Consider the following 26,054-nt stretch of genomic DNA (forward strand, 5'->3'; position numbering starts at 1 on the left):
ACAGCCATGAATAAAGAATGGTACCAACACATCCTCCGAGAGCAACTTCTCCCAACCATCCAAGAACAGTTTGGTGACAAACAATGCCTTTTCCAGCATGATGGAGCACCTTGCCATAAGGCAAAAGTGATAACTAAGTGGCTCGGGGAACAAAACATCGACATTTTGGGTTAATGGCCAGGAAACTCCCCAGACCTTAATCCCATTTGAGAACTTGTGGTCGATCCTCAAGAGGCGGGTGGACAAACAAAAACCCACAAATTCCGACAAACTCCAAGCATTGATTATGCAAGAATGGGCTGCCATCAGTCAGGATGTGGCCCAGCAGTTAATTGACAGCATGCCAGGGCGGATTGCTGAGGTCTTGAAAAAGAAGGGTCAACACTGCAAATATTGACTCTTTGCATAAACTTAATGTAATTGTCAATAAATGCCTTTGACACTTATGGAATGCTTGTAATTATACTTCAGTATACCATAGTAACATCTGACAAAAATATATCATAACACTGAAGCAGCGAACTTTGTGAAGACCAATACTTGTGTCATTCTCAAAACTTTTGACCACAACTATATATACTGTCTCTTCTGCGCTGCTGCAAATAAATGTTAGGAGACTTCAAGTACAGACATGTTCAATTCATTCAAATTAGGACACATTGTATGTGAATTAATTTCTTTCAGTTCTTTAAAGTGGCACATTTCCATTAAGTAAAACCAAGGCAAAAACATTCCCTCTGGCCTACCCTTTCAGATGAGACACTGAGAAGAAGGGGTCCATTGAAGATAGTTATCAAAGTGTTCTGTCTGCCTGGTATACACTGTAAAATATAGAAATATAAAATAAAAACAGTTGGTTGGGTTCACTCTTCAAAGCATATGAGCTTGAAACAGAGATCTGTATAGTTCCTAAAAGTCTGATGAGGACAGAACTAAATAACTGACACTTTTACGATACACACATCATAGCACATGATGACGAATGCTGCGGTTCTGACTAAAAAGCAAAAACCATTGATTCATAGCTTGGTCCATCTCTCTTTCACTAGTTGTATCATCTCTCATACCCATAAAAAAAGCAAACTGTAATTTGTGGGTTAGTATATTGGACATCTCAGATGATTATATCAATACACAGTAGTTTCAGAGTTTGTTTGTACTATATTGCCAATCCTTAACTTTGGTTTCCTTCACACTAGATCTTTTGAAATCTTGTTGATTGCGTTTGGTAAACTTGTTCCATTTTATCTTTAAATCTTAATTTTTTCCTTTTCCATGATATGCAACTGCTTCTTCTGGACATATATCCTCCTGATTCAAGTATAATAAAACATTTGTAAACAAAATCCAGGCATGGAGTTCAACTTCATTATACAAGGTTCATTACCTCTCAACAGCACCAACACACTTTGCATTTGGAAAAAACAACTAAGTGTGCACATTGTTCATTTTCTTGTGGTCATCATGTCAAATCTAAACCAGATTAATAGAATAGAAAAACAAATGTATGGTTGAGCATGGTTGTTGATTGTTAAGATGGCTGGATGTATGTGACAAACTAAGTGGCCGGGTAAAACATTCACTAGTGTTTTTTTAAACTGTCAGTCTTCATATCCTCCCTCGCCCTCTCTCTATACTCCTTTTTATACACCAACTCCTACTCAGTGTACATAATACACATGCTCTCCTCAGCAAAGGCAAGTCAAAAACATCTAAAGGAATTGTGTTTTACCCCAGGATTATCATAATGGTAACAAGTACACTTACAAAAAACATTCTGAAGGAGTTGGCACAAGCATCCAAAACAACCATGACTTAGAGACTCAATGTATGGCACTGGTTGGATACCTGGTACACATAACCTCAAACAGCAGAAATGAGGAACCAGGCTCCACGAGAAATTGAATGGCGTGACCAGAGGACTCCTGTGCTGCTCAACAAACTGTACCTTGTTGTTAGAGAAAGGAAAGTCTCTACTGTTTGCCACACGTTCAGTCTGTGCAAGGCATATTGGAACAACTGAAAAGGTTCAGAGAAAGTCAACAATGATAAAACTACAGAACAGGTTTGATTTTCCTTTCGCTACTGCAAGCTAGTCTTTGGTGCAGCATCACAGGGCTTGCCGCACTGCATCATGGGACTGACCCCTATGCCTATACCTTTACATGTGCCACACTATCGACTAATGAGGGAAGACAATGGCAAGAAGGGCCAGTAACACCCTGTACAGCTATACTCCCAATACACATAGTTCTCATATCTGAGAACAGACTGTCTGACTATTGTCTCAATCCCTCACAATGCTTTTTTTGTCAGCATTTCAGTAAGCTGATTTTAAACATGGAAAACACTATTCAGTAGGTATGTGTCTTGAGGTGATTACTACCATAGGTTATTTTTAATTAATTAATATTTCAAATCTTTCAAATTAAATATTTATTTTGCAATGATAAAATTAAAATAAATTCTAAAATAAATCATAACTATATCATTGTGTATGCGACCAATACAATTTGATTGTAATTAACTTACATTATTTTACTATTTACATAATGAACAGACTTGACTTTAGCTTTCGAACCAGAACATAATTGGCACCAATTTTCACAAAACAAATAGCAAACTGAAAACAATACTGTTCTGACTTCAACATTTCATTCACTCTTAAATACAGGTGCAACATTTGCAGATGCAAACCCTCAGCAAATCTGGTCCCTAGAGTCATGGAATTTCTGTTTGAATACTTGTTTTGACAAGTGGTACAGAATGTTAACAATGTTTTATATGAATATTTAACCATATAGGTTAATTATTATCAGGCAGCTGATTAGAAATCACTGTATGCTTGTATCATAAGGTATTGTGTGTGTGTGATATATATACCTATATATACACACACACACACACACACACATCTGAAAACCCTAGAAAAGGCACACAATGAACAAAACAACCTCCCAAGTGTGTGTTGTGTGTGTATAGTAAGTGTGGGCAAGAATGAGACAATTATTACTGAGAGACTACCACTATAGATATTATATATTTCAAAGCTAAGGCCGATTTCCAATGTCCATTCCAACATAGGAGGACATTGTCTAGTCCTGTTTTTCCTCCAGATTTTCCTTCCCAACTTTCCCTGACATAGTGTTGTGAAACGTGAATAGGGTGCTGATTAAAAGCTTAAGCTCTGAAACCTGCAAGGCTGCTGTCCTCCAACAGCAGAGTGGCATGTCTAGTGGACCCTCTCTGGCACTCCATCATGTAAGAATAAAAATACCACCTAATCAAGAGGAATCCCCACAGCTTTGACAATCAGTAACCAATAAAGACACATAGCTTGGCCATCATTGGATTGTGCCTGACAAAGCTCAAACAGGCCAAATCGATCATCCAGCCCCCACCTCCACAGCACAGTAAAACACTAATGTCTGTTGTTGTCCATGCTTTTCACAGATGTTGCAAATACAGGAAGGTTTTAGTGCTTTCAGTGATTTCCTCCAGAATGGTGTGTGTCAGGGTAGTGCTGTCCCTTTGCAGTGTCACTCTGAGGGATACCTTTCCTCAACACTGGGTCACAAGGTCCAATCCCTCTTGTCATTTTCATGTGTCTCAATGAGAGGCATTTGCAGTTTATAATTTGATCTAGTTCAGTCCCATTGGCAAAGCTCTCTCAGCTTGAAGAAAAATGTCCTTCTACTAACAACACTTAAAGGCAAAAAACTAACAAATGTACATGCATGTTGAATTACAGAAAGTTGTGCAAATCACAGAAATTGTTTTCTTGTAATACTTTTTCATTATGATAGAGAATTAAACCAAGACAAAGAAGCAAGACAACAAAATGGCTTCAGATACTATGATCCCTACTGTTTCTGCTGTGTTGTCAATGTCAGTGCTTTCTTTCAACTAATGCTGTTTTTAAAAAAGGATTCCAATGTAGCTCATTATGTGACACAAAAAGACCAAACATAAAACAATGCCAGACTCAGACACTGACTGTTTCACAAACAAAACTGCAAAACAGTTCTTCAATATATGTTGATCGTCAAGCAAATATGGCTGACTGGACGGGTTAGGGTAAAGAAAACACACAAAAAAACAACAAAAGGAAACTGAGGAGAATCAAGGCTGAGAGAGAGCGAGAGCGAGAGCGAGAGCGAGAGAGATTGATAGGACAGGAGAGTTGGAGTAGAAGTGCAGCATGATGACTGGCGTGGGCGACCCCGGTATGGGGTCCTAGTGGTGGGCCTCTCTCATACAATCTTCTTGATGCTGGGCCGTTTGAAGCTGCCTGCACTGCGCTGTTTCTGCACCTGGCTTGCAGAACCATGGCGCGTGCGCCCGCTGTTGCTGTGACCCGTGGTCGGAGAGAGCTCCACGTTCTCCTTGTCGATGCCTGTCGGAGGACACACACACACACCAAACACAAGCCATTAGGTATAATATGTCACACTAATACATGACAAACTATTCTATTATATAATTATACAGTAAAGCTAATGCTTTTGAGACATCCACCTGAAGAACTATATGCAATCTACCTTTGTGGCTATCAATACTGTAAAAACCACATAGGGATTCTCTGTTGTTTATACACATTGTTATATACAAATCCAACAATAGGGGGAGTAGTCAACCCATGTACTGACCTAAGTGCTCCAACTTATCGCAAAAGGATTGCTCTGTGTTTTGAACAAACAGGACATAATATGGTGTATGGGCATTGAAACATTATGTACAAAGACTTAATCACAAATGCTCAAGTAGTGTTGTTGGGCTTTGTGATGGGCCTCTGCTACCCCACGCACACCTCTGTGAGGCTGTGCCGTGTGCCTGGGTGTGAGGAGCAGCATGGGGACGAGGGGCTGTAATACCTGGCCGGACGAGGTATGGGGCGAAAACGGCGGACTTAGAGCAAGGCAGAGGAGCTTCTCAGACACAGAGTGGGAAAGAAACAGGAGGGAGTGACCATGGCAACCCAAAAAGAGGAATGACAGGAAACAAAGAGCAACATGATTAACAAAAACAGAACATAACCCAACTTAACAAAGAGTGACAGAAATAAAAAAAAACGTTCATTCAGCATTCTCAGGTGTCTCCGACAATACGGTTTAGAAGTATAAATACTCCAGTCTCCGTATAATTAAGTCTCTTTAGTTCCAAATAAAATGTACAATATGGAGCAAAAGAGGATAATTCTTTCTGCCAAATAGTGGCATAGCATGAATTACTCAAATGTTCTTAAAGACTAAAACAAATGATGAAACATTTCCAAAAGTACACTGCTCAAAAAAATAAAGGGAACACTTAAACAACACAATGTAACTCCAAGTCAATCACACTTCTGTGAAATCAAACTGTCCACTTAGGAAGCAACACTGATTGACAAATTTCACATGCTGTTGTGCAAATGGAATAGACAACAGGTGGAAATTATAGGCAATTAGCAAGACACCCCCAATAAAGGACTGGTTTTGCAGGTGGTGACCACAGACCACTTCTCAGTTCCTATGCTTCCTGGCTGATGTTTTGGTTACTTTTGAATGCTGGCGGTGCTTTCACTCTAGTGGTAGCATGAGACGGAGTCTACAACCCACACAAGTGGCTCAGGTAGTGCAGCTCATCCAGGATGGCACATCAATGCGAGCTGTGGCAAGAAGGTTTGCTGTGTCTGTCAGCGTAGTGTCCAGAGCATGGAGGCGCTACCAGGAGACAGGCCAGTACATCAGGAGACGTGGAGGAGGCCGTAGGAGGGCAACAACCCAGCAGCAGGACTGCTACCTCCACCTTTGTGCAAGGAGGAGCAGGAGGAGCACTGCCAGAGCCCTGCAAAATGACCTCCAGCAGGCCACAAATGTGCATGTGTCTGCTCAAACGGTCAGAAACAGACTCCATGAGGGTGGTATGAGGGCCCGACATCCACAGGTGGGGGTTGTGCTTACAGCCCAACACCGTGCAGGACGTTTGGCATTTGCCAGAGAACACCAAGATTGGCAAATTTGCCACTGGCGCCCTGTGCTCTTCACAGATGAAAGCAGGTTCACACTGAGCACATGTGACAGACGTGACAGAGTCTGGAGACGCCGTGGAGAACGTTCTGCTGCCTGCAACATCCTCCAGCATGACCGGTTTGGCAGTGGGTCAGTCATGGTGTGGGGTGGCATTTCTTTGGGGGGCCGCACAGCCCTCCATGTGCTCGCCAGAGGTAGCCTGACTGCCATTAGGTACCGAGATGAGATCCTCAGACCCCTTGTGAGACCATATGCTGGTGTGGTTAGCCTTGGGTTCCTCCTAATGCAAGACAATGCTAGACCTCATGTGGCTGGAGTGTGTCAGCAGTTCCTGCAAGAGGAAGGCATTGATGCTATGGGCTGGCCCGCCCGTTCCCCAGACCTGAATCCAATTGAGCACATCTGGGACATCATGTCTCGCTCCATCCACCAACGCCCCGTTGCACCACAGACTGTCCAGGAGTTGGCGGATGCTTTAGTCCAGGTCTGGGAGGAGATCCCTCAGGAGACCATCCGCCACCTCATCAGGAGCATGCCCAGGCATTGTAGGGAGGTCATACAGGCACGTGGAGGCCACACACACTACTGAGCCTCATTTTTACTTGTTTTAAGGACATTACATCAAAGTTGGATCAGCCTGTAGTGTGGTTTTCCACTTTAATTTTGAGGGTGACTCTAAATCCAGACCTCCATGGGTTGATAAATTTGATTTCCATTGATAATTTTTGTGTGATTTTGTTGTCAGCACATTCAACTATGTAAAGAAAAAAGTATTTAATAAGATTATTTCGTTTATTCAGATCTAGGATGTGTTATTTTAGTGTTCCCTTTATTTTTTTGAGCAGTGTATATAGACATACAGTATAACATAACATACCACAAATGTGCAAACTATAGGCTGAGACATTATTTGCCCATTGCAGCTACACTTAATTTGACACTATACTACAGCATTTTGGATTTGAGATCAAATGTTTTGTATGAGGCGACAGTACAGAATGTTAACTTTTATTTGAGGGTATTTTCATACATATCTGTTTTACCGATTAGAAATGAATGTACTTTACGTATCTAGTCCCCCTATTTGAAGGTGTCATAAGTATTTGGACAAATTCACTTACGGTGTATTACATTTAGTCAAAAGTTTATTATTTGGTCCCATATTCCTAGCACTCAATGACTACATCAAGCTTGAGACTCTAAATAATGTATAGTGTCATTTTGGAGTCACTTTTATTATAAATAAGAATAGAATATGTTCTGAACACGTTAATGTGGATGCTACCATGATTACAGAAAATCATGAATGAATTGTGAATAATAATGAGTGAGAAAGTTACAGAAGCATAGATATCATACCCCAGAAAAATACTAACCTCCCTTGTTATTGGTAGTGCATCAATAACTTTCTCACACATCATTATTCACGATTCATTCATGATTTCTGTAATTAATTCATGATTATGTCATGGTAGCATCCATAAAGTATAAGTGAATTTGTCCAAATACTAATGACACCTTCAAATGGGGGACTAGATGCATAAAGTGCTTTCATTTCTAAACGATAAAACAGATATGTATGAAAATACCCTAAAATAAAAGGTGACATTCTGTACTGTCACCTCATATAAAACATTTGCTGGAGTATAGAGCCAAATTAAAAAAGTTTTAGCTTCTGTCCAAATAAATACGTAGGGGAGTGTAAATAGTTTCTAATTCTAATTGTACCACCTTGGTGGACCTCAAATGAGACAAAGTTGGAGATTGTCTATAAACTACACCGCAACAAGCACAACAAATTAGGAAGAAAAGTGAACAAAAACATGAAATTAAATGTGTATGAACACTAAATAATAAAGTTTGAGAACATCATGCATTTAATGGGTTAAAGAAAAAGAGAGAGAATGAGTGAGAATAAGCCTTACACATGGACCAGGTTGGTGAACCCACTATGTATAGTGGATGGAACTTTTCAGATGAGGTTGGATTCAGTTGGAAATGGATGGATGGGTAATTTATATTTCTCTCTAATTTTGTGTTTGTTAGTGCATGTTGATTCTTTTGATTGGTAAAATGGAAAGACTAAACAGGCCAGACTATATTAAGATGAAGACAAAAAGCAGACAGGTCAATGAATCAAATTTCTATTTTCTTTGAGATAAAGGCTACTGTAAAGTTTCACAGCTATTCCTTAGAATCAAATCTGCCAAGAGACAGAACGGCTGGATTGGTCTGACTGCATGTGTGCGTGTGTGTGTGTGTGTGTGTGTGTGTGTGTACTGTATCTGTGATCAGACCTGGGGAGTGCTGGGAGGTGGCCAGTGAGGTCATGGAGTTGGAGAGGTTGAGGTTGGCTGTGATGCTGAGCTGGCTCTGGGCGGGCGGGGGGTAGGGCGACGTGGGCGTACGCAGACACTCCTCGCTCGTCTCCTCGTCGATCCCCGGCAGATACGTGTCAATCAAAGCATCCAGAAACTTCACTATCAGCTCAGCGTAGTCTGGGAACTGGGTTTGCTGTTGGCACAAGCAGAATGGAAAGCCATTTACAAACACTGACAATAAACCTTCCATACTCTAAAGAGGCAAATTAGTTGTGTCTGCTCACCTTTGAGAAGGGCCCAGCGAATCTCCATAGACCATTAAACCCAAAGCCTGAGAGAGAAACAGAAGAAACACTGATGAGTATTAAATGGCCATTTTCACTACAGAACCCACAGTTGTAACTGTATGTAGGGAGGAGTGGGTGGAGTCTCACTCTGCAGGTAGGAGGGCTGGTACTGGGGGGGTGACTCCTCGTGGTACACCACACTTTGCACGATGCCATGGATGGGGTTTAGGAGGTTAGGGTCCTGGCAAAGTGATAGGAGGGTGTTGATCTTCGAGTCCAGCAGGTTATGACTGGAGAGAAAACCACAAGATGATATGAAGGATGAAGGTTACTTATGCATGTGTACACATTAAAGGGGATTGGAAAAAATACATACTTTATTGGGTTGAAATGAAACACTTACACAACTGGAAAGACTTTAGGGAAGACAACACTAGCTTCAGCTAAAAACTCGTAGAGGATTCTCTGGTCAAACTCATCTGTTGTATTCTTCACCAACGTAGCCTGTAGCATAGAGGTAAGCATGTTAGAAATAGGCACAAACTAATACAGAGAGAGAGAGGGAGGTTAAGAAAGCGAGAGAGAGATGGAGGTGGAGGGGAGTGGAGTGAGTGGTCTCACCAGGACAGTGAGCAGCAGAGCCTGGATCTTGGGGTCTGTGAGGACCTCTTCATCCAGCAGCACGTTGGACTCTGACACAGACACCTTCCTCAGGGTATGGTGGGAGATTCTTTGGGTCGATTCTGTGGAATGGAGGGGAGGGGAGGAGATAGTGAGACAGAGACGGAGAGAGAGAGGGTGTGTGAGAGAGTGAGAAAGAAAGAGAGAGATAGAGACGTGTCAGTTTCAAAGATTGTGCCGTTTCCACATCAATGTTTGGACTTAATTATTAATTATTATCAAATTATTATTATGTACCCAATGATTCTTGAAGAATATAACTTATAAAATGCCTCATGAGCTTAGTTCAATTGTTGTACTCTATCAGAACCCAAGATACAAGCGTGTTTTACTCCAAAGTAAATGTAAACGAACACTTCTTAGCCTCAAAACATGGTTAAAACTATAATTTTGATATCATGGGATGGTCAGTTCTTGAATCCGTAGCTCTGTCTATGAATTTGAGAGTGGTTACATTTCTCCAGCCCCATGCCTCATCTTTTTACCGAAACAGTGGCGGGGAGGGCGCGTTATTATTGTTTCAACTACGGATTGCCCCTTTAACATCAGTGTCAACAGCCACAAACATTGTGTGGTGTACAGGAGACAGACACTGACCTGGACACTCGTAATCGTTCTCCGCCACCCTCCTCATCTTTGGAGGCGTGGTGATTCCAGACTCCATCTCTGGCCTCTTTGGTGCTTTAGTGTCTGATATCAAGTGATCAAAACTCTTCCTAGTGCCTGGTGAGCCAGCATAGAAAAAAACATGAGTCATGTTAAACAATGGGGCATACATACACAGGTCAATTCCCAAAACCTAAATTAGCACATACCTGCATGGATATTCTATGGATATCCAAGTCATCCTGTATGAATGTGTATAGTCTAAATCCCTCTGATCAGTTGTCACATGTTAAAACTCCTCTGTTGGTCAGAGGCCTGGGTCTAGCAGTGGAGAATGACTGACAGGTGTCTTACCCAGCAGTTTCTTAGTGTTTGCTTGGGAAGGCTGGCCCATGTCCAGGCTCATGGACTTCCGTGTGCGCGGGCTGATCTGCCCCCCTGTGGGGTAGTGGACCACTAAGTAGCGCTCCGACACCTTGGGGGACGTCCACGGCTGACTCTCCCTAAGAGTTCTGACACAGAGGGAACAAAACATTCTGATAGGTGAACACATATGGCCATCAAATTCCTCTTTGACATTGTACAATACAGCGAGAGACAAATTCTGCTTAGTCAGTTGGTGCTGCAGCTATGCTGTCAGCCTCTACATCAACTCAGCAGGCAGCCCTGTACAGTCACTCACCGGCAGCTGGGGTCGCTGTGGTGCACAGAGTACGTGTCCATGGGAACATTCTCCATGGTAACGTCTGAGAGGAGCAGGGACTTCCTGTGCTTGAGGCTGCAGCGGCTGCGGACCTCCTCCGAGACAGTGAGGAGAGCTACACACACAGACATTTCACAGGCTACTTCACTACTAGATCATTTTATTTTCTATGCAGAAACTATAATATATAGTATATAATATATAATTGTTTAAAGACAATATGTACAATCCTACTATGGCTGAAAAATAAAAGTATGGCTTCATTGTGGTTCTCTCCGTTAACTCACCTGCCAGGTAGGCCACACTCTGGGTGTTCACCTCAAACTTGTCACAGTTGAGGTGTTTTCCCACCAGGGCCAGCAGTGTGTGGAGGATCCGGATGGTCCGCGCCACTGTGTTGGGGGAGGGGTGTCTGTACCCTAGACAGAGAGGTGGGTTGTTAGAGACGAAGAGCTAAACCATGCAGTCCCCGGCTGACCCAATGCTTAGACACCCCCACATACTTACCTTTCAACAGGTGACCCACTAGTGCAAAGTTGAAGTTGGAGTTGAAGTTGAGGCCCACGAAGTGGTCCATCTGTTTACAGTGCCACTCCAGAGGCTTCCTGATCTCCATAAACACCTCCTCTGGACTCTGGACGGGGAGAGAGGGGAGGAACACACACAATTAACACATCTACAATTGAAGTTAGGGAAAGAGAATGATATCAAAGTGAAACTGTAAAAATACCTGGCTGAAAATGTGAGCCGAATGTTTGTGGAAGACAAACCTTTTGAACCGTGTGTATGTTTGTGTTTTTAGTACCTTGTCATTGAAGACCCTGAGGCTGTCCAGTGTGTGGAGGTTCTGCTCCAGCAGGGCGGTGCCGGCAGAGTAGAGGTTGACCTCGTCCAGCTGGAGCACAGCCACGGCCACCCAGAACAGAGCCTTGTGCATGGGGGAGTCCTGCAGAAAAAACACAGGCTGTTATTTACTCTCACCACCACTACCGTCCAACACACACACACACACACAAACATAGGGCCTTGTGCATAGGCGGGCCGTGGAGGGCCAACAAACACACTTGCAGTCAAAGCGAGTCTCACACGACCATTTACTGCCAAGATCTACTGTCGGTCAGCAGCCTCTTCACCACATACAGGCCAGGGCCAAAATAACTTCCCTCCTCTCGGTCAAACTGCTTCAAACATTTGGGTTATACTCAATAGAATGTGGTTCTCACACACACACACACACACACAAGAGGAAGTTAGCTCACCAGAACATTTAGCACATCCATCTCTTAAATTAACCTTTGAGTGGCCATCTGTGTGTCTGTGTGTGTGTGTACCTTGTTGAGGAGCGGCTGTAGCTTGGTGAGAGCAATGACTGTGGCTTCTATTAACACCTGGCTGTTGTAGTTATCAGGTCCCTTTAGACAGCTCTCCAGACCCTATGGACAGACAGAAGACAACAGGTCAGTTCAGTCTGAGCAGCACAGGCTATACTAAACACAGCACCTTTCAACAGACAGGATCAGACAATGTACAGCTACTCCCAATACTTGTAGCAGAATCTATTTGAAAATGTGCAACATTACCACAAGAGTAGTGATATCTATGTGGACTTATGTCACTTAGCAGATAAAAAGTACACAAGATGCAACTGCAGTTACTTGAAGTGATATAATCTATTTTGACAACAGCCCCTTTTTTTTTTTTGCACTGCAAAGATACAGTACATAGAGTACCAGTCAAAAGTTTGGACACACCTACTCATTCCAGGGTTTTTCTTTATTTGTACTATTTTCTACATTGTAGAATAATAGTGAAGACATCAAAACTATGAAATAACATATATGGAATCATGTAGTAACCAAAAAAGTGTTAAACTAATCAAAACATATTTTATATATGAGATTCTTCAAAGTAGCCACCCTTTGCATTTGACAGCTTTGCACAGTCTTGGCATTCTCTCAACCAGCTTCATGAGGTAGTCACCTGGAATGCATTTCAATTAACAGGTGTGCCTTGTTAAAAGTTAATTTGTGGAATTTCTTTCCTTCTTAGTGCGTTTGAGCCAATCAGTTGTGTTGTGACAAGGTAGGGGTGGAATACAGAAGATAGCCCTATTTGGTAAAAGACCAAGTCCATTTTATGGCAAGAACAGCTCAAATAAGCAAAGAGAAACTACAGTCCATCATTACTTTAAGCCATGAAGGTCAGTCAATCTGGAAACATTTCAAGAACTTTTAAAGTTTTTCAAGTGCAGTCGCAAAAAACATCAAGCGCTATGATGAAACTGGCTCTCATGAGGACCGCCACAGGAAAGGAAGACCCAGAGTTGCCTCTGCTGCAGAGGATAAGTTCATTAGAGTTAACTGCACCTTAGATTGCAGCCCAAATAAATGCTTCACAGAGTTCAAGTAACAGACACATCTCAACATCAACTGTTCAGAGGAGACCGAGTGAATCAGGCCTTCATGGTCGAATTGCTGCAAAGAAACCACTACTAAAGGCCACCAATAAGAAGAAGAGACTTGCTTGGGCCAAGAAACACGAACAATGGACATTAGACCGGTGGAAATGTGTCATTTGGTCTGATGAGTCCAAATGTGAGACTTTTGGTTCCAACCGCTGTGTCTTTGTAAGACGCAGGGTAGGTGAACGGATGATCTCCGCATGTATTGTTCCCACCATGAAGCATGAAGGAGGTGTGATGGTGTGGGGGTGCTTTGCTGGTGGCACTGTCTGTGATTTATTTAGAATTCAAGGCACACTTAACCAGCAAGGCTACCACAGCATTCTGCAGTGATACGCCATCCCATCTGATTTGCGCTTAGTGGGACTATCATTTGTTTTTCAACAGGACAATGACCCAAAACACATCTCCAGGCTGTGTAAGGGCTATTTGACCAAGAAGGAGAGTGATGGAGTGCTGCATCAGATGACCTGGCCTCCACAATCACCCGACCTCAGGCCAATTGAGATGGTTTGGGATGAGTTGGACCGCAGAGTGAAGGAAAAGCAGCCAACAAGTGCTCAGCATTACATTTACATCATTTAGCTCTTATCCAGAGCGACTTACAAATTGGTGCATTCAACTTATGATAGCCAGTGGGACAACCACTTTTTTTAATTAATTTTTTATGGGGGGTGGGGGAAGAAGGATTACTTTATACTATTCCAGGTATTCCTTAAAGAGGTAGGGTTTCAAGTGTCTCTGGAAGGTGGTCAGTGACCTCACAGACGGCCTGGTCTGGGAACTCCTTCAAGACTGTTGGAAAAGCGTTCTTCATGAAGCTGGTTGAGAGAATGCCAAGAGTGTGCAAAGATGTCATCAAGGCAAAGGGTGGCTACTTTGAAGAATCTCAAATATAAAATATATTTTGATTTGTTTAACACTTTTTTGGTTACTACATGATTCCATATGTGTTATTTCATAGTTTTAATGTATTCACTATTATTCTACATTGTAGAAAATAGTAAAAATTAAGAAAAACCCTTGAATGAGTAGGTGTCCAAACTTTTGACTGGTACTGTATACATTTGACAAGACAGTACAGTCATTCAGGAAGTGCTTTCAATGAGTTGTCCTAATTCTGTGTATAATATAATGTAGCGAGCAATAGGGCATGATGGGAGTGATGGGACACAGACCCGGTCTATGCTGAGCAGGGGGCTGGCCTTGCTGAGGATCCTGATGATCTGTTTGATCTGGCCGTGGGTCACCCTCTTACTGATGCAGCCAAACACCACCAGGGCTCTAGGCTGCAGGGACGGGTTGTACTGGAACGCAAACCTGAGGGAGGGGAAAGGGAGAGAGGGAGAGGAGAGAGGTACAGGGGGATAGAAGGAGAGAGAGGAAGAAATGGAGGGAGAGAAGAGGGAATGATGAATACAATCCATTCACACGCATGTCCTATAAAAGCCTATCAAGTGGTCTGAAGCCTATTTACATTGCTCTGACATCCTTGAAAATGTGTAAGCTAAGCATCAGATAATTGATTTAGAGCAGACAGTGTGGTTGGCTCCACTGAGTCAGTGTTAGTTAGAAGAGGGGAAATGGTTGTGTGTGGTTGCCATACCTCTGAGCCAACTCTGTCCACTGGTCCAGCCACTTACAGCCAGGGATGTCCCTCATACAGGCCTTGTGGACGAGGGGAAACACAATTATGAGCACATATGAAAAACAGATTTTTAAAAAAACAACTTTTAAATGCTAGACTGGATTTGTGTGAAGGCAAGTAGTATATTGAATTTGGTTAGTGTTCACTGGACATCTAAACCGGTACAGACAGCAGTGTCATGCTATAGTGATGATGTAATGATGAGTGATTATGTCAGTGGGGTGCTGACATCTCCTGACCTCCATGATCTCCAGCAGGGCCTCGGTGACAGTCTCCAGGGAGGAGAGGGCGAAGGTCTCCCTCTCGTATGACCCAGGGGAGAAGGAGCGGTCGCGGTAGCTGGAGCGGAAGGCGATGACCGCAGCAGACTTGACCTTACTGATGCCGAACAGCAGGTAGAACTTAGGCAGGGAGAACTCTGTCAGGCTCAGCCTCAGGACCTGCTTGGTCTCCTCTGGAAGAGAGAAACACACAGGGGAATAGTTATCACTGAGTCTCAACAAGGCTATACATCAATAACAAATCTCTAGCTCTCCGACTGCTTTCAAAACACTGAATCAAGACATGACACTGATCAACCCTCTGCATTTGAATCATTTTCACTGCTCCCTATCTCTGTCTGTCTGTCCTCAGTCTACAGCCAGGGTGCTGTGTGTGTGTGTGGCTTCCTCACCACTGAAGTTGAGCTGGGAGCAGGTACAGAGGGAGTGGATTATGTTGATGACCAAGCCGTGTGTGGAGGCCCGTAGGGACAGGGGACCGGTGGCCACCAGCAGAGTGACCACATGAAACAGGTAGGGCAGGTGTGTGGCCACGTCCAGAGAGTTGTTGAAGGACAGCATGAGCATGTAGCGGGCCAGGATGGCTATGTCATCCCACATCAGGTGCTGCTCCAGGGTGGGCGTGGGAGACAGACACGTCTTATCGATGATCTTACACATGCGGATGATCACCTGCCAGACAGGCATGGGTCGGAGTTAAGGTTACATCAAAGGTCGGGTACGTAACATTTGACTTTACCACATTTTACATCCTATCTATTATCTCTCCCTTCCACCCAAGGGAAAGAACAGGAGGACTCAGGACTCTCATGTCACCTAGCATCTCTGGGAAGATCCCTTATCTCTCCTGTTGTTAAAGGTTACAGGCAGAACTGGGAATGTAGCGAGATGCTCTATATCCCAGTCTGGTGTTGATCAAATGTGCAATCACAATATCTCAACCTGTGTTTAGTGTTTTGCCTTGACATATGAGTACAGATAGAAGAGAAAAGAGACGTCACCCCGACACAGACTGGCCTTTGTATTCAGAGGCCACACTCTTCCTGGCACTAGATCACATGATCAACATTTTGTTATGGCTACTTCATTGGGCAATACATTCAACGCCCTCTTTCTTTCTGAGAAATCAGCTCAACAGTCAAAAGGAAATGATTAATAATGCAAACCACCAAATGACATAAATAGTTGTGACACAAACAGCACTGTTGTTGAGAGGTACTGTGGTTATGACAACTGGAAGAGTTGTTCAATGTCTGTGTGCCAGGGTAGGCACTTTGAAATGTGTGCAGTTTGTGAGACATTTAAAACAGGCTTTCATTCATACTGTAGGAGTACAAATTAAAACAATTTGTAATGTAATCTATTATGTAATCTGTAACAACATTGGATACTGTATTAGCTACTATTAAATCAGTGACATTACAAGATCACAACTTGCCATAAAGAAGTATAAGGAATGTACAGAACAGGCTTTTCATGGCATTTGATAGGACAAGGGACATCCGGAAATCATTTATTCATCTGTAGAGGATCTGTATTGATGCTTGCAGCAGATATTCTTGTCTAGACTCAAGTCACAGAATCAACCTTTAGAGTGTGAAGGGAATAGCCGCAGTGGTCATTCCTGAGGTGTGTGTGTGTGTGTGTGTGTGTCGCTCACCTTGCTGGACACCAACTTTACGTTCCCTGAGGCCAGAGCCACAGCCGTGTCGGCCATCACCTCAGCTTTGATGGATCCCAGGCCTCCTGTAGCGCTGGTCTTGATGAAGCTGTCCAACACCACGTCCAGCAGGTCTGTTATCTACAGAACAAGGACACAACAGGACCTCAGCTCAGAGACTAAATAAACATTTTAGTCATTTAGCAGACGCTCTTATCCAGAGCGACTTACAGTTACTAACTAGCGTATGTATTTTTTGTCTCTCAGAATGCCAGCATCTTTTTCAGTCAGACCACAACTTCCCGCTCTACACTAATACACAAAGATAACAGTTTTTCATGATTTTCACGTGGCTAGCATGATAACTGGTTGAGAGCTGAAAAGTACAGGGACTCTGACAAAGACCGAGTTATTTGAAATGCCTACATAAGGGGATAACACTCTCATAATATCTGATAAGGTGTCTATAACATCCTAAACAGTGAGTCCACTGAATCCTTCAGCCATTTCCCAGATCATAAATCAGCAGTAGAATAAAGCCAATAGCAGACTGGGCTGATGGATGGACTACTGTATGGCCTCAATAACATCCAATATAGTGGTTGGTTGAGACATGGGCTAACACCCACACTGAGAGCAGAAAGAGAGATCCCCACCTGTCCCAGACTACCCCAGATCTTAGCCTGGATAGAGGGGTACATCTGCTTCTCGTTGATGGTCATGGTGATGAGCTTATCCAGGATGGCAGTGACCCGCTGGCGCTTGGCGTCGTCGTTGTGCTTACAGAACCTCACTAGGTTGAGTAGCCAGGGGGTCATGTACTCCAGACACAGGTGCTTTAGCTCAATACCTGCACACATCAGAGAGGATGTTACACTGTGTGTGTGTGTGTGTGTGTGTGTGTGTACGTGCGCATGTTTGTGTGTGGAGGGCAGGAACAAGGATACTGACTGGATTTGCTGAAGCCAGAGATACACTCCTCCAGGAACTCCAGGGTGAGATGTGGTTCGTTAGCAGCCAGCGTCTTGCTGATGGACACTATGAAAAGCGTGTTGTTGGCAGGGATACACAGCCCTGAGGTCTCCAGCAGCTGGCCTTCTATCTTCAGGTTGAAGGTGCAGGTTAAGGCACACAGCAGGTTGTAGGCTGCAGACCTGCGCACAGCACAGACAGACAGAGACAGAGAGAAAAAACGTAAATCAGTAAGCATAATAGATGTATGTATATCAAACATCCCTAAGAACACTAACTGTCAACTCTCATAGTCTCACCAAAATCTAAACATATTTTCCTCAGCTGTGTCTGACCTGAGGCTGGGGTCAGAGCTACCCAGGTTGAGCAGGGCGATGTTGAGCAGGGTGCCCGGCACGTCTTTGGGCCTGATCTTGGTGTGCTGGGGGATGGAGTCAGGCTGGGACAGCTCCCAGCGCGTCCTGATGTGGATGATGGAGTGGACGATGGCCTCACACTCCTGGTGCATGAAGGTGAGCGGAGTGCCCTGGTTGGCGATGGTCAGGGTGAACTGGTTCTCGTCCACCAGGCAGATCTCCTCGATCTCCGAGGCGTAGTAGATGTCGTTGAGGAAGACCGACTGGCCCAGGACCCGGGTTCGCTCTGCTGACGTCACCTGGACCGCCGTGGAGCCCACCTGGGTACAGAAACACAGAGACATTGGAGAGATGGAGTTACTATACTACCTGACACACAAAATGGTAACATTGTTCAAAAACGTCAATTATAAGCCAGAGTCTGGAGAAGCGGTTGACGCTCCTGACTCCAGACCACATATACCTCCTGGGGACAAAGATTAAATCTGTCTCAGCCATTCCTGTCATTCCTGTCTGTGCCTTACTTACTTTCAATTATTTCCCAAAGACCAAAAAATATGTAGGAAACATATTTCATTCTGAATCTACTGACTCCCTCATATCCTGACCTTGATGGAGACCTTGGTGTCCTTGTGGGCCAGTTTGAGGGCGTTGTGGAACACCTTGAGGTCTTCCTCCAGAGCTAGCGTGGCCGCAGGTAGCTTCTGCTGATCAGGCTCCACGTGCTCCGCTAGCCGCGCCGGGGAGTCAATGAACAGCAGCTTCTTGCTCCCCTTCAGGCCCGTCAGCAGCCTCTCGTGGTACTTGGTGTACTCCCTCACCCACGTGTTACAGTTGTAGATGTAGATGGCCGCCACGTTCTCGTAGGCGAAGCCCGGGAACACCACGAACCACTTGGACAGGAAGTCGGTCTTGAAGCGGTTGCTGGGTCCAGCGTGGGTCAGGTCCACCACGATCTCATAGGGCTTGGCGTAGTAGGGCTTCAGGGTCAGCAGCACATGGTAGATGAGGAGATCACCATTGATCTGGCCCGTCTTAAATCTGGGAGGGTGAAGAGGGAGAGGCAGAGGGGGCCATCACAGAAGCATTTTTAAGTCACTGTAAATTGAATAGGGTGTAGGGGACAGGAAATGTGTGTGTCATGCCAACCTGATTGAGTCACAGTTCAACACTTGACTCGGTTGGAAAATTACACACGGACAGTCAATGTTTCCACTTCCTCTCAACCCCCCACCTGTTGTAGTGTGATTACCATAGGTGCTAACCATAGTACTAATGTTGTAGTGTGTTAACCATAGTGCTAACCATAGTACTACTGTTGTAGTGTGTTAACCATAGTGCTAACCATAGTACTACTGTTGTAGTGTGTTAACCATAGTGCTAACCATAGTACTACTGTTGTAGTGTGTTAACCATAGTGCTAACCATAGTACTACTGTTGTAGTGTGTTAACCATAGTGCTAACCATAGTACTACTGTTGTAGTGTGTTAACCATAGTGCTAACCATAGTACTACTGTTGTAGTGTGTTAACCATAGTGCTAACCATAGTACTACTGTTGTAGTGTGTTAACCATAGTGCTAACCATAGTACTACTGTTGTAGTGTGTTAACCATAGTGCTAACCTAACACAGTAGGCGTAAAAAGACACCTGAGCATAGTCCCAACATCTGTTTTTCTGGGGAAACAGACTTTAGGTGAAAATACTGGATCCTTGAAAAACGGAAACATCCGCTTTCTTCCAACCCCGCGGAGAGTGCCATAGTGCTAACCCTCTGCGTGACCAAGCTAAACATCACACAGGAAATCAAGTAGCTAGCTTCAAATAAAGCAGAAAAGGAGAAGTGAGAGAGGAACAGGAAACATGTCATTACTGAATGAGCATGATGACGGCTTGAGTGAGTCTTTCACACCACTCTTCATATTTCTTGTTTCTAAAACTGGTCACATATATGGCTGGGCTTTCTGAATCTCTGCCTGGATTCTCTCGTTTTACGAAGTACCACACACAGACTGGTCAACTCCGTCAAGGTAAGTGATATCAACATATTCCAGAACAAAAACAAAGTTTGGAAATAGTCTACCTTCACAGGGTAGAGGGTCCTGTGTTGAACTGATGTATAACTGAGGGAAGTGTTTTTTGTATAGTGTATTATTTTGAGATCCTAACTGTAAGGAGATCCAGTCTTGAGATTTTGTACATCATACCCAGAAATTATAGGTTACAGTTTATATTGACCAGAATCGCTTGAGTTCAATTTCTGGGAGATCAAAATTGCACAATGCCAGTTTTTTTTAAATGTACTGGCATAAACTGGAAGTGAATATTGATCATCAACTCTCAAATACATTCTGGACAAAATAAATTAATAATGGTTCAACAAGAAGGCTAATCAAATTAATCAAGATATTTGAAATCTCAGATTAATACCAATCTTCATCATTGTCACTCAGATCTCAGACTGCTGATCAAATGACATCAGTCAGTATGGAAACTCTGACACTCACACATGAAACCACAAAGGAACACAATGTGTAAAAAAAAAGCAGAACTTGGGATGCTATAATACTTACTGAGGGTCACCAGTCAACCTCACTCTGATCTCTCTTTTCTCCCCCTTTTCCCATAGAAATATGAATGGCTCCCTTGTCTGCCTCTTCCTGTACTGTGTGGTAATCATGGGAACAGCAGTACTTGCTAATGACGGTAACAATCCTACTGGTGAAAACTTCACAACTGAAAATGGAACTTTGGCTAACCCTAACGCAACCATGGGACCTTCTGGAACTACAGAATTAACAAAATTAGACAATTCAACAAATCAAATCTCAACCAAAGATTTTCAGTCAGAATCAACAACGCCAGCTACACTCAACACCAGTGAAACATCTGGAACCAATAGCCCAGTGAACACCAACAACACACCATCCAGAGCCAACACCAAACCTACTGCCTACCCTCCACTTGAGGCCAAACCCAGCCCCGGCTCTTACTGTCTGTTTGAGAAGAATGAGGGAACCATCCTGCTGATGGTGACAGGTGGCCTGGTGGTCCTGTGTACCATCCTGCTGGTTTCCACCGTGGTGCTGTCATGCCAGGTGTGCCACCTGAAGCGCCGGCCCCGCATCAGCAGCCGCCCCCCCCGCAGCAATGTAGACCTGGTGAGTGGTGCTGCGTACTTGGGCATTGGCCAGAGGACCAAGGAGAGGCCTGACTCTGAGCCCAGTGAGACCAGCCTGATGATGGCAGAGCTCAAACAGACCCAGGAGGGGGAGAGGGGCAAGGAAGACAAGGAGCAAGGGAAAAATGAGATGGCGAAAGACACACCCAAGAAGGACGAGAAGAAGGAAGCGACGGAAAACGGGGTGTCAGGAGCTGCAAACCCTAGCCAGGGGAGCCCAGTCACCACCACCACCAAGCAGCCTGCAGAGCCCTCTGACCCCGCAGCCACAGCAGTCTCTCCCCCCTCCCAAGCCTCCAGTGATGTTGTTGTGGTTGTGGGGTGAGGGTTCTCACATGGTGACGACCTCCTCAGACTCTGGCCCAGAAACAAGCTCAAACCACTGGCCAAACTGTCCTCAGCTGCATACCGATGGGTACAGCACAGTTTTATACAACAGCTTCTATTGGCATGCTGTAAAGAGATCTGCTTAGAGTGATTTAGTGTGGTTTTTCAATGCTAGAGTAGCTTTGTATTTTATGCTTGCATTCTCATTCAAAACTTGAGAAATAATTACCATTATGATAATGTCTCTTCAAATGAATGTACCACAAGAAGTTGAATATAATGTGAATGTTTAATATTTGTATAATTTTTTTTTTGTGTGTAACAAAAATAGTTTAGTTAAAACGTATAGCCATCATCAGTGTCACTGATCAGAGGAAATGACTCCTGTTTTGTCTAGTGGTTGTATCACAGCTTGCTGACATTTCCCTCACTTCTCCTTTTTTAGATATTCAAAATTCTGAAAAATTACAAAACAGAACCAACCAGCACTAAACTGTAGTATCAGTTTAAGTAAAGAGACTGCATTTAGAGGAACAGTTTTTAAGCCACAAACCTCTTCCAGAAACGCTCTCACAATGTTTTACTACAAGTCGACATCACTTCCTTGGTCTTTTCTCTACAGTAAGGAAGAGTTCAAACTTTTCTACTCTAGCGCCATCTGCCCTTCTGTTTCCAAGGCTTTGTATACAACAATAAAGAATTAGGACACTCTGTAAATTGCTTCCTGAGTGTTTCTCTGCTACAGAGACAGCTAATTGTGTGCGAGTGTTTTTGTGCGAGTGTGCATGTGGATCAATTACAGAGAAAGGGAGAGAGAGGCTGGGCATTAGTAAGCAGAGTCTGTGTCTGTTGGGCAGTACCACTGAGCTTGGGAAGAATGCCCTGTTTTCACTGACCAGAGAAGGGAAATACAACAAAGCAGCATAACACCACATTCAAGACTGCCGCACCGCCACCGATCCGTTTTATGTTCCCAGGCTCTTTCTCAGATATGTATTAATCTACTTATGGCTGACAACATGATGAAAAAGTGTGGATTTATTGCATGTCATGCCTAAATGGGTTGTCCGTGAATTGGGCATAATACTGACTACTAACAACAACTTCAATCCAAAATCAACTGTTTCTCATTACCACAATATGTACGGGTACATAACTATTATAGCAAAATATGAAGAACATTTTCGTTTTATAAAATAAATTCCCCTCCATGGTGCAGTGAGTCAGTGGATTTTCATTGACAGTCCTAGCTAAATCCAGAGATACGGAAAGAGGACGGTGTGGGGAGAGAGAGATGGAAGATATTTATTTGAATGATAGAGATGATGAAACATTGGAGTCAGTAGTCCCCTGCTCCTCAGTCATCAGTAGCTATGGGCCGCACTGCATCTCTACTCCTCTCCTACACCCCTCCCAATTTCCCCTCAAACTCACTCCCTCCCTCCCTCTCTCCCTCCCTCTCTCCCTCCCTAACACACACACTCTTCACAGTGTGAATGCAGAGCCTACAGTGGCTGCTCAAGCAGTAGGAGTTTATACCGTTTAATGCTACCTGCATCACTGGACCTAAAGGACAGACTAAGAGACAGATACTCCTAATGGTCCATCCTCCAGAGAAAAAAAGAGGGATCAAGGACAAAACCAGGGAAAAGAACCGCCTCAGGAGGTAGGAAAGGAAAAGCAAGAGGCCGTTAAAAACAGTGAATGAGCAAAAAACCATTAAACCCTAGAAAATCCCTCTTCAGCAAAGCAGCTGCTACTCCAGTGTTTTAGGAGACAAAGGATAGAGAGCAGCCTTTGGCTGAGGACCAGAGGAGAGAAGTGACTGGAATGCAAAGATGAGGAAAAGGTGAGTGTCTCTATTCTCTCTCACACACATTTACGCATGACATACACACACACACACACACACACACACGCACACGCACACGCACACGCACACGCACACGCACACACCCCGATGGAATCCAAGAAAAGACAAGAAAGCAACAATGCACACACACAAACATACATGACTATGGTGCTACAGTAATTTAATCTTTGCACTGCTCCCTGTGCATAATTTCTCTGACTCCGCTTGCTGCGGGACTGGCCGGTGTACTCTCCTTAGTCATGAATAAAAACCAATCTATTCAGCCCGTTCTAGTAGGAACAACTCCCTGCTCAATAGCTGACACTCACTGATTGGGCTATATCGAACAGGCTAATTAACATCAGTGAAATGGGACAGTAGGGAATTCACACCTCTAGTGATGTACAACCATCTTTTAAAAGGTATCCTCTACAGACTAATAGCCCGAGCCAATCAGAACATCCTCTTCAAAACAGACTACAAGCCATTCTAGTCAAAGCATCACACTGCCCACTAGTTCGTTGCTAGGGAGGTTGGGGGAACTCCCTTCCTAAATAAATAAGCTGTAGGAGTTAAAGCCAAATGTTTAAACCCTACTCACATACTGTATTGTATGCATGAGCATGCTGGAGAAGGCATATCTGCAGCACTGTGACAAGCGTATATCTACACACGCTGCTTGATAACTATACCTGCATATTTATGGAGGTCACGTTCACACATGTGCAGGTATGTGTGCAGGTGTGTGTGTGTGTACTGCGGTCATGAGCCAGATGTTAGGGCGCCTCCATGAGAGAGAGAGGGCGAGAGTGGAACAGAATGGGAGAGAATGAGATCTTTAACTGTTGTCTCTGGTGTGTTCAGCACAGCTCACTGCAGTAACACAGCCTCTCCTCCACTACTGGTGCAGAGAGGATAGTCTCAATCTGCATCTCATTCATTCACTGTGCTCTTTGTCTACTACCTATGTGGACTATACGGTTTTACTAACACATGCTACTGCTTTGATATGTAGCCCAGCTAATACAGTGAGCTTGCTATCATGTTTCTAACTCATTTCTCCTGGTGTTTCAAGGCGTGTGCTACTGATGCCCCCCAGTGTCCCTCCCCACTGTGTGGCCGTGCTATGGCTGTTGATGCTGCTGGGTCTACAGGCCCTGGCTGTCTGCCCCCCCATGTGCACCTGTAACCGCAGCCACAGGGAAGTGGACTGTTCCTGGAGGGACCTGAGGACACTGCCCCTGGGCCTGCAGCACAACCTGCACTCCCTCAACCTATCTCACAACCGCATCCACGACCTGGACGGCCAGCTGAGTACCTTCGCCCACCTCCGCACCCTGGACCTGTCCTACAACAGGCTGGTCCGCCTGCCCACCGCGCTGCCCAGAGCCCTGTGGGAGCTCCACACCGCAGCCAACCGCATCCACCTGCTGGACAAAAATGACACGGCCTACCAGTGGAACCTGCGGGTCCTGGACATGTCCAATAACAAGCTGGAGCGGGCCGTGTTCATCAACAACACCCTGACCAGCCTGCGCCTGCTCAACCTCAGCCACAACCGCTTCTGGACCGTGCCAACCAACATGCCTGCCAGCCTGGAGACCGTGGACCTTTCCCACAACTCCCTGGTGCAGATGCTGCCTGGCACTCTGAACCGGCTGTTTAGGCTGACCACCTTCTACCTGCACTCCAACCGCTTCTCCTCTGTGGGCCCCGGGGCCTTCAGCCAGCTGGGCAGGCTGAGGCTCCTCTCCCTGGGGGACAACCCCTGGGCCTGTGAGCACCAGACCAACATCACCCACTTGCTGGCCTGGCTCAAGCACACCTCCACCCGCGTGCTGGGATGCCCCTGCCACATTCACCCTGTCTGTGGAGAGCCCCCACTGGCCAGGACTGGAGGGTGGCACTTTGCCTCCTACACTCAGCCTCCCCTGGCTGCTGGTACTCAGGAGGAGCTGAGCCACCCTCCTCCTCCAGAGGCCCTCACCAGGTGGCCTTGGTACCTGTCCAAGTCTGCCCTGCTCAACACCCAGCTCCACACCAGGAGAGCCCCAGGACGCCCCAGTGGATCAGAGGACCACAACCTCTTCACAGACCAATACCCGTTCACCTCCACCCCTCTAGCCATTTCCACCCTGCCCACTGACAGCTCCCACACAGACCGTAGCTTGACAACCACAGACGACCCCTTCCTAACAGACACTGCATTTACTACTGACAGCTTCTACACCACAGACATAGCCTTCACCACTGACAACCCCTCTACCATCACAAGGAGAACGGCCACCCTCCGCACCAGGAGTGTCAAGAGGCCTAACCAGGGTGGCACCCCGGTACGCAACACCAGCCCAGCCCCCAGCCCCAGTTCTACTCTCCCACTACTACTGAACCTGTGGTTCTTCCTGACTCACACCCGGTATGTCCTCTGATTGAAGGAAGGAAATGTCTGGAGTTGAAGGAAATGTCTGGAGTTGGAGTAATGTCCTTGTCACACTTTGGACATACAATTGCACAAACACACACAAATGAGTGTCATTAAACCAACTTTGTTTTCTTTCCATTTTGAATACTGTCAGACACTTACTCAAATGGACTCTCTTCTGCATTACTTTGATCAATAACAATATACTGTATGACATGCACAGGCAGCATCCACGTACATATAACACTACTAGTCTACCACTGTATATACATGATCATTATTGG

The 26,054-nt window shown here is 44.7% G+C and overlaps 1 protein-coding gene and 2 pseudogenes across 3 annotated transcripts in view; 2 read left to right on the forward strand and 1 right to left on the reverse strand.

Moving 5' to 3' along the window:
• Positions 1-4,253: 4,253 nt before the first annotated feature.
• LOC311136471 (neurofibromin-like) overlaps positions 4,254-26,054 on the reverse strand; it is a 72,297-nt pseudogene continuing 50,496 nt past the window's right edge. Inside the window, exons 35-56 of the transcript XR_014615435.1 lie at positions 18,596-19,028; positions 17,967-18,307; positions 17,611-17,813; positions 17,316-17,509; positions 16,660-16,800; positions 15,392-15,671; positions 14,958-15,172; positions 14,677-14,738; positions 14,276-14,390; positions 11,941-12,042; positions 11,415-11,555; positions 11,117-11,243; positions 10,897-11,028; positions 10,589-10,724; positions 10,261-10,418; positions 9,904-10,023; positions 9,241-9,362; positions 9,023-9,123; positions 8,767-8,909; positions 8,617-8,663; positions 8,309-8,525; positions 4,254-4,396 (exon numbers count right to left, since the gene is read on the reverse strand). The product of XR_014615435.1 is annotated as a neurofibromin-like (transcript). The remainder of the gene's footprint in view (positions 4,397-8,308; positions 8,526-8,616; positions 8,664-8,766; positions 8,910-9,022; positions 9,124-9,240; positions 9,363-9,903; positions 10,024-10,260; positions 10,419-10,588; positions 10,725-10,896; positions 11,029-11,116; positions 11,244-11,414; positions 11,556-11,940; positions 12,043-14,275; positions 14,391-14,676; positions 14,739-14,957; positions 15,173-15,391; positions 15,672-16,659; positions 16,801-17,315; positions 17,510-17,610; positions 17,814-17,966; positions 18,308-18,595; positions 19,029-26,054) is intronic.
• Positions 19,902-22,246, forward strand: LOC311136615 (uncharacterized protein). Its single transcript, XM_084170805.1, has 2 exons — positions 19,902-20,018; positions 20,618-22,246. The coding sequence occupies exon 2, from the start codon at positions 20,622-20,624 to the stop codon at positions 21,492-21,494; it is 873 nt and encodes a 290-aa protein (XP_084026931.1). The 5' UTR covers positions 19,902-20,018; positions 20,618-20,621; the 3' UTR covers positions 21,495-22,246.
• LOC311135763 lies at positions 23,201-25,777 on the forward strand (annotated as a pseudogene). Its single transcript has 2 exons — positions 23,201-23,345; positions 24,424-25,777. The product of its transcript is annotated as an uncharacterized misc_RNA (transcript).

The sequence above is a fragment of the Coregonus lavaretus genome (assembly GCF_964263955.1).
Source record: "Coregonus lavaretus genome assembly, chromosome: 10".
NCBI lineage: Eukaryota > Metazoa > Chordata > Actinopteri > Salmoniformes > Salmonidae > Coregonus > Coregonus lavaretus.

What these genes read in the sequence shown, in the direction of transcription:
- LOC311136615 (XM_084170805.1), top strand. Translation starts at nt 20,622, where the DNA reads ATGAATGGCTCCCTTGTCTGCCTCTTCCTGTACTGTGTGGTAATCATG.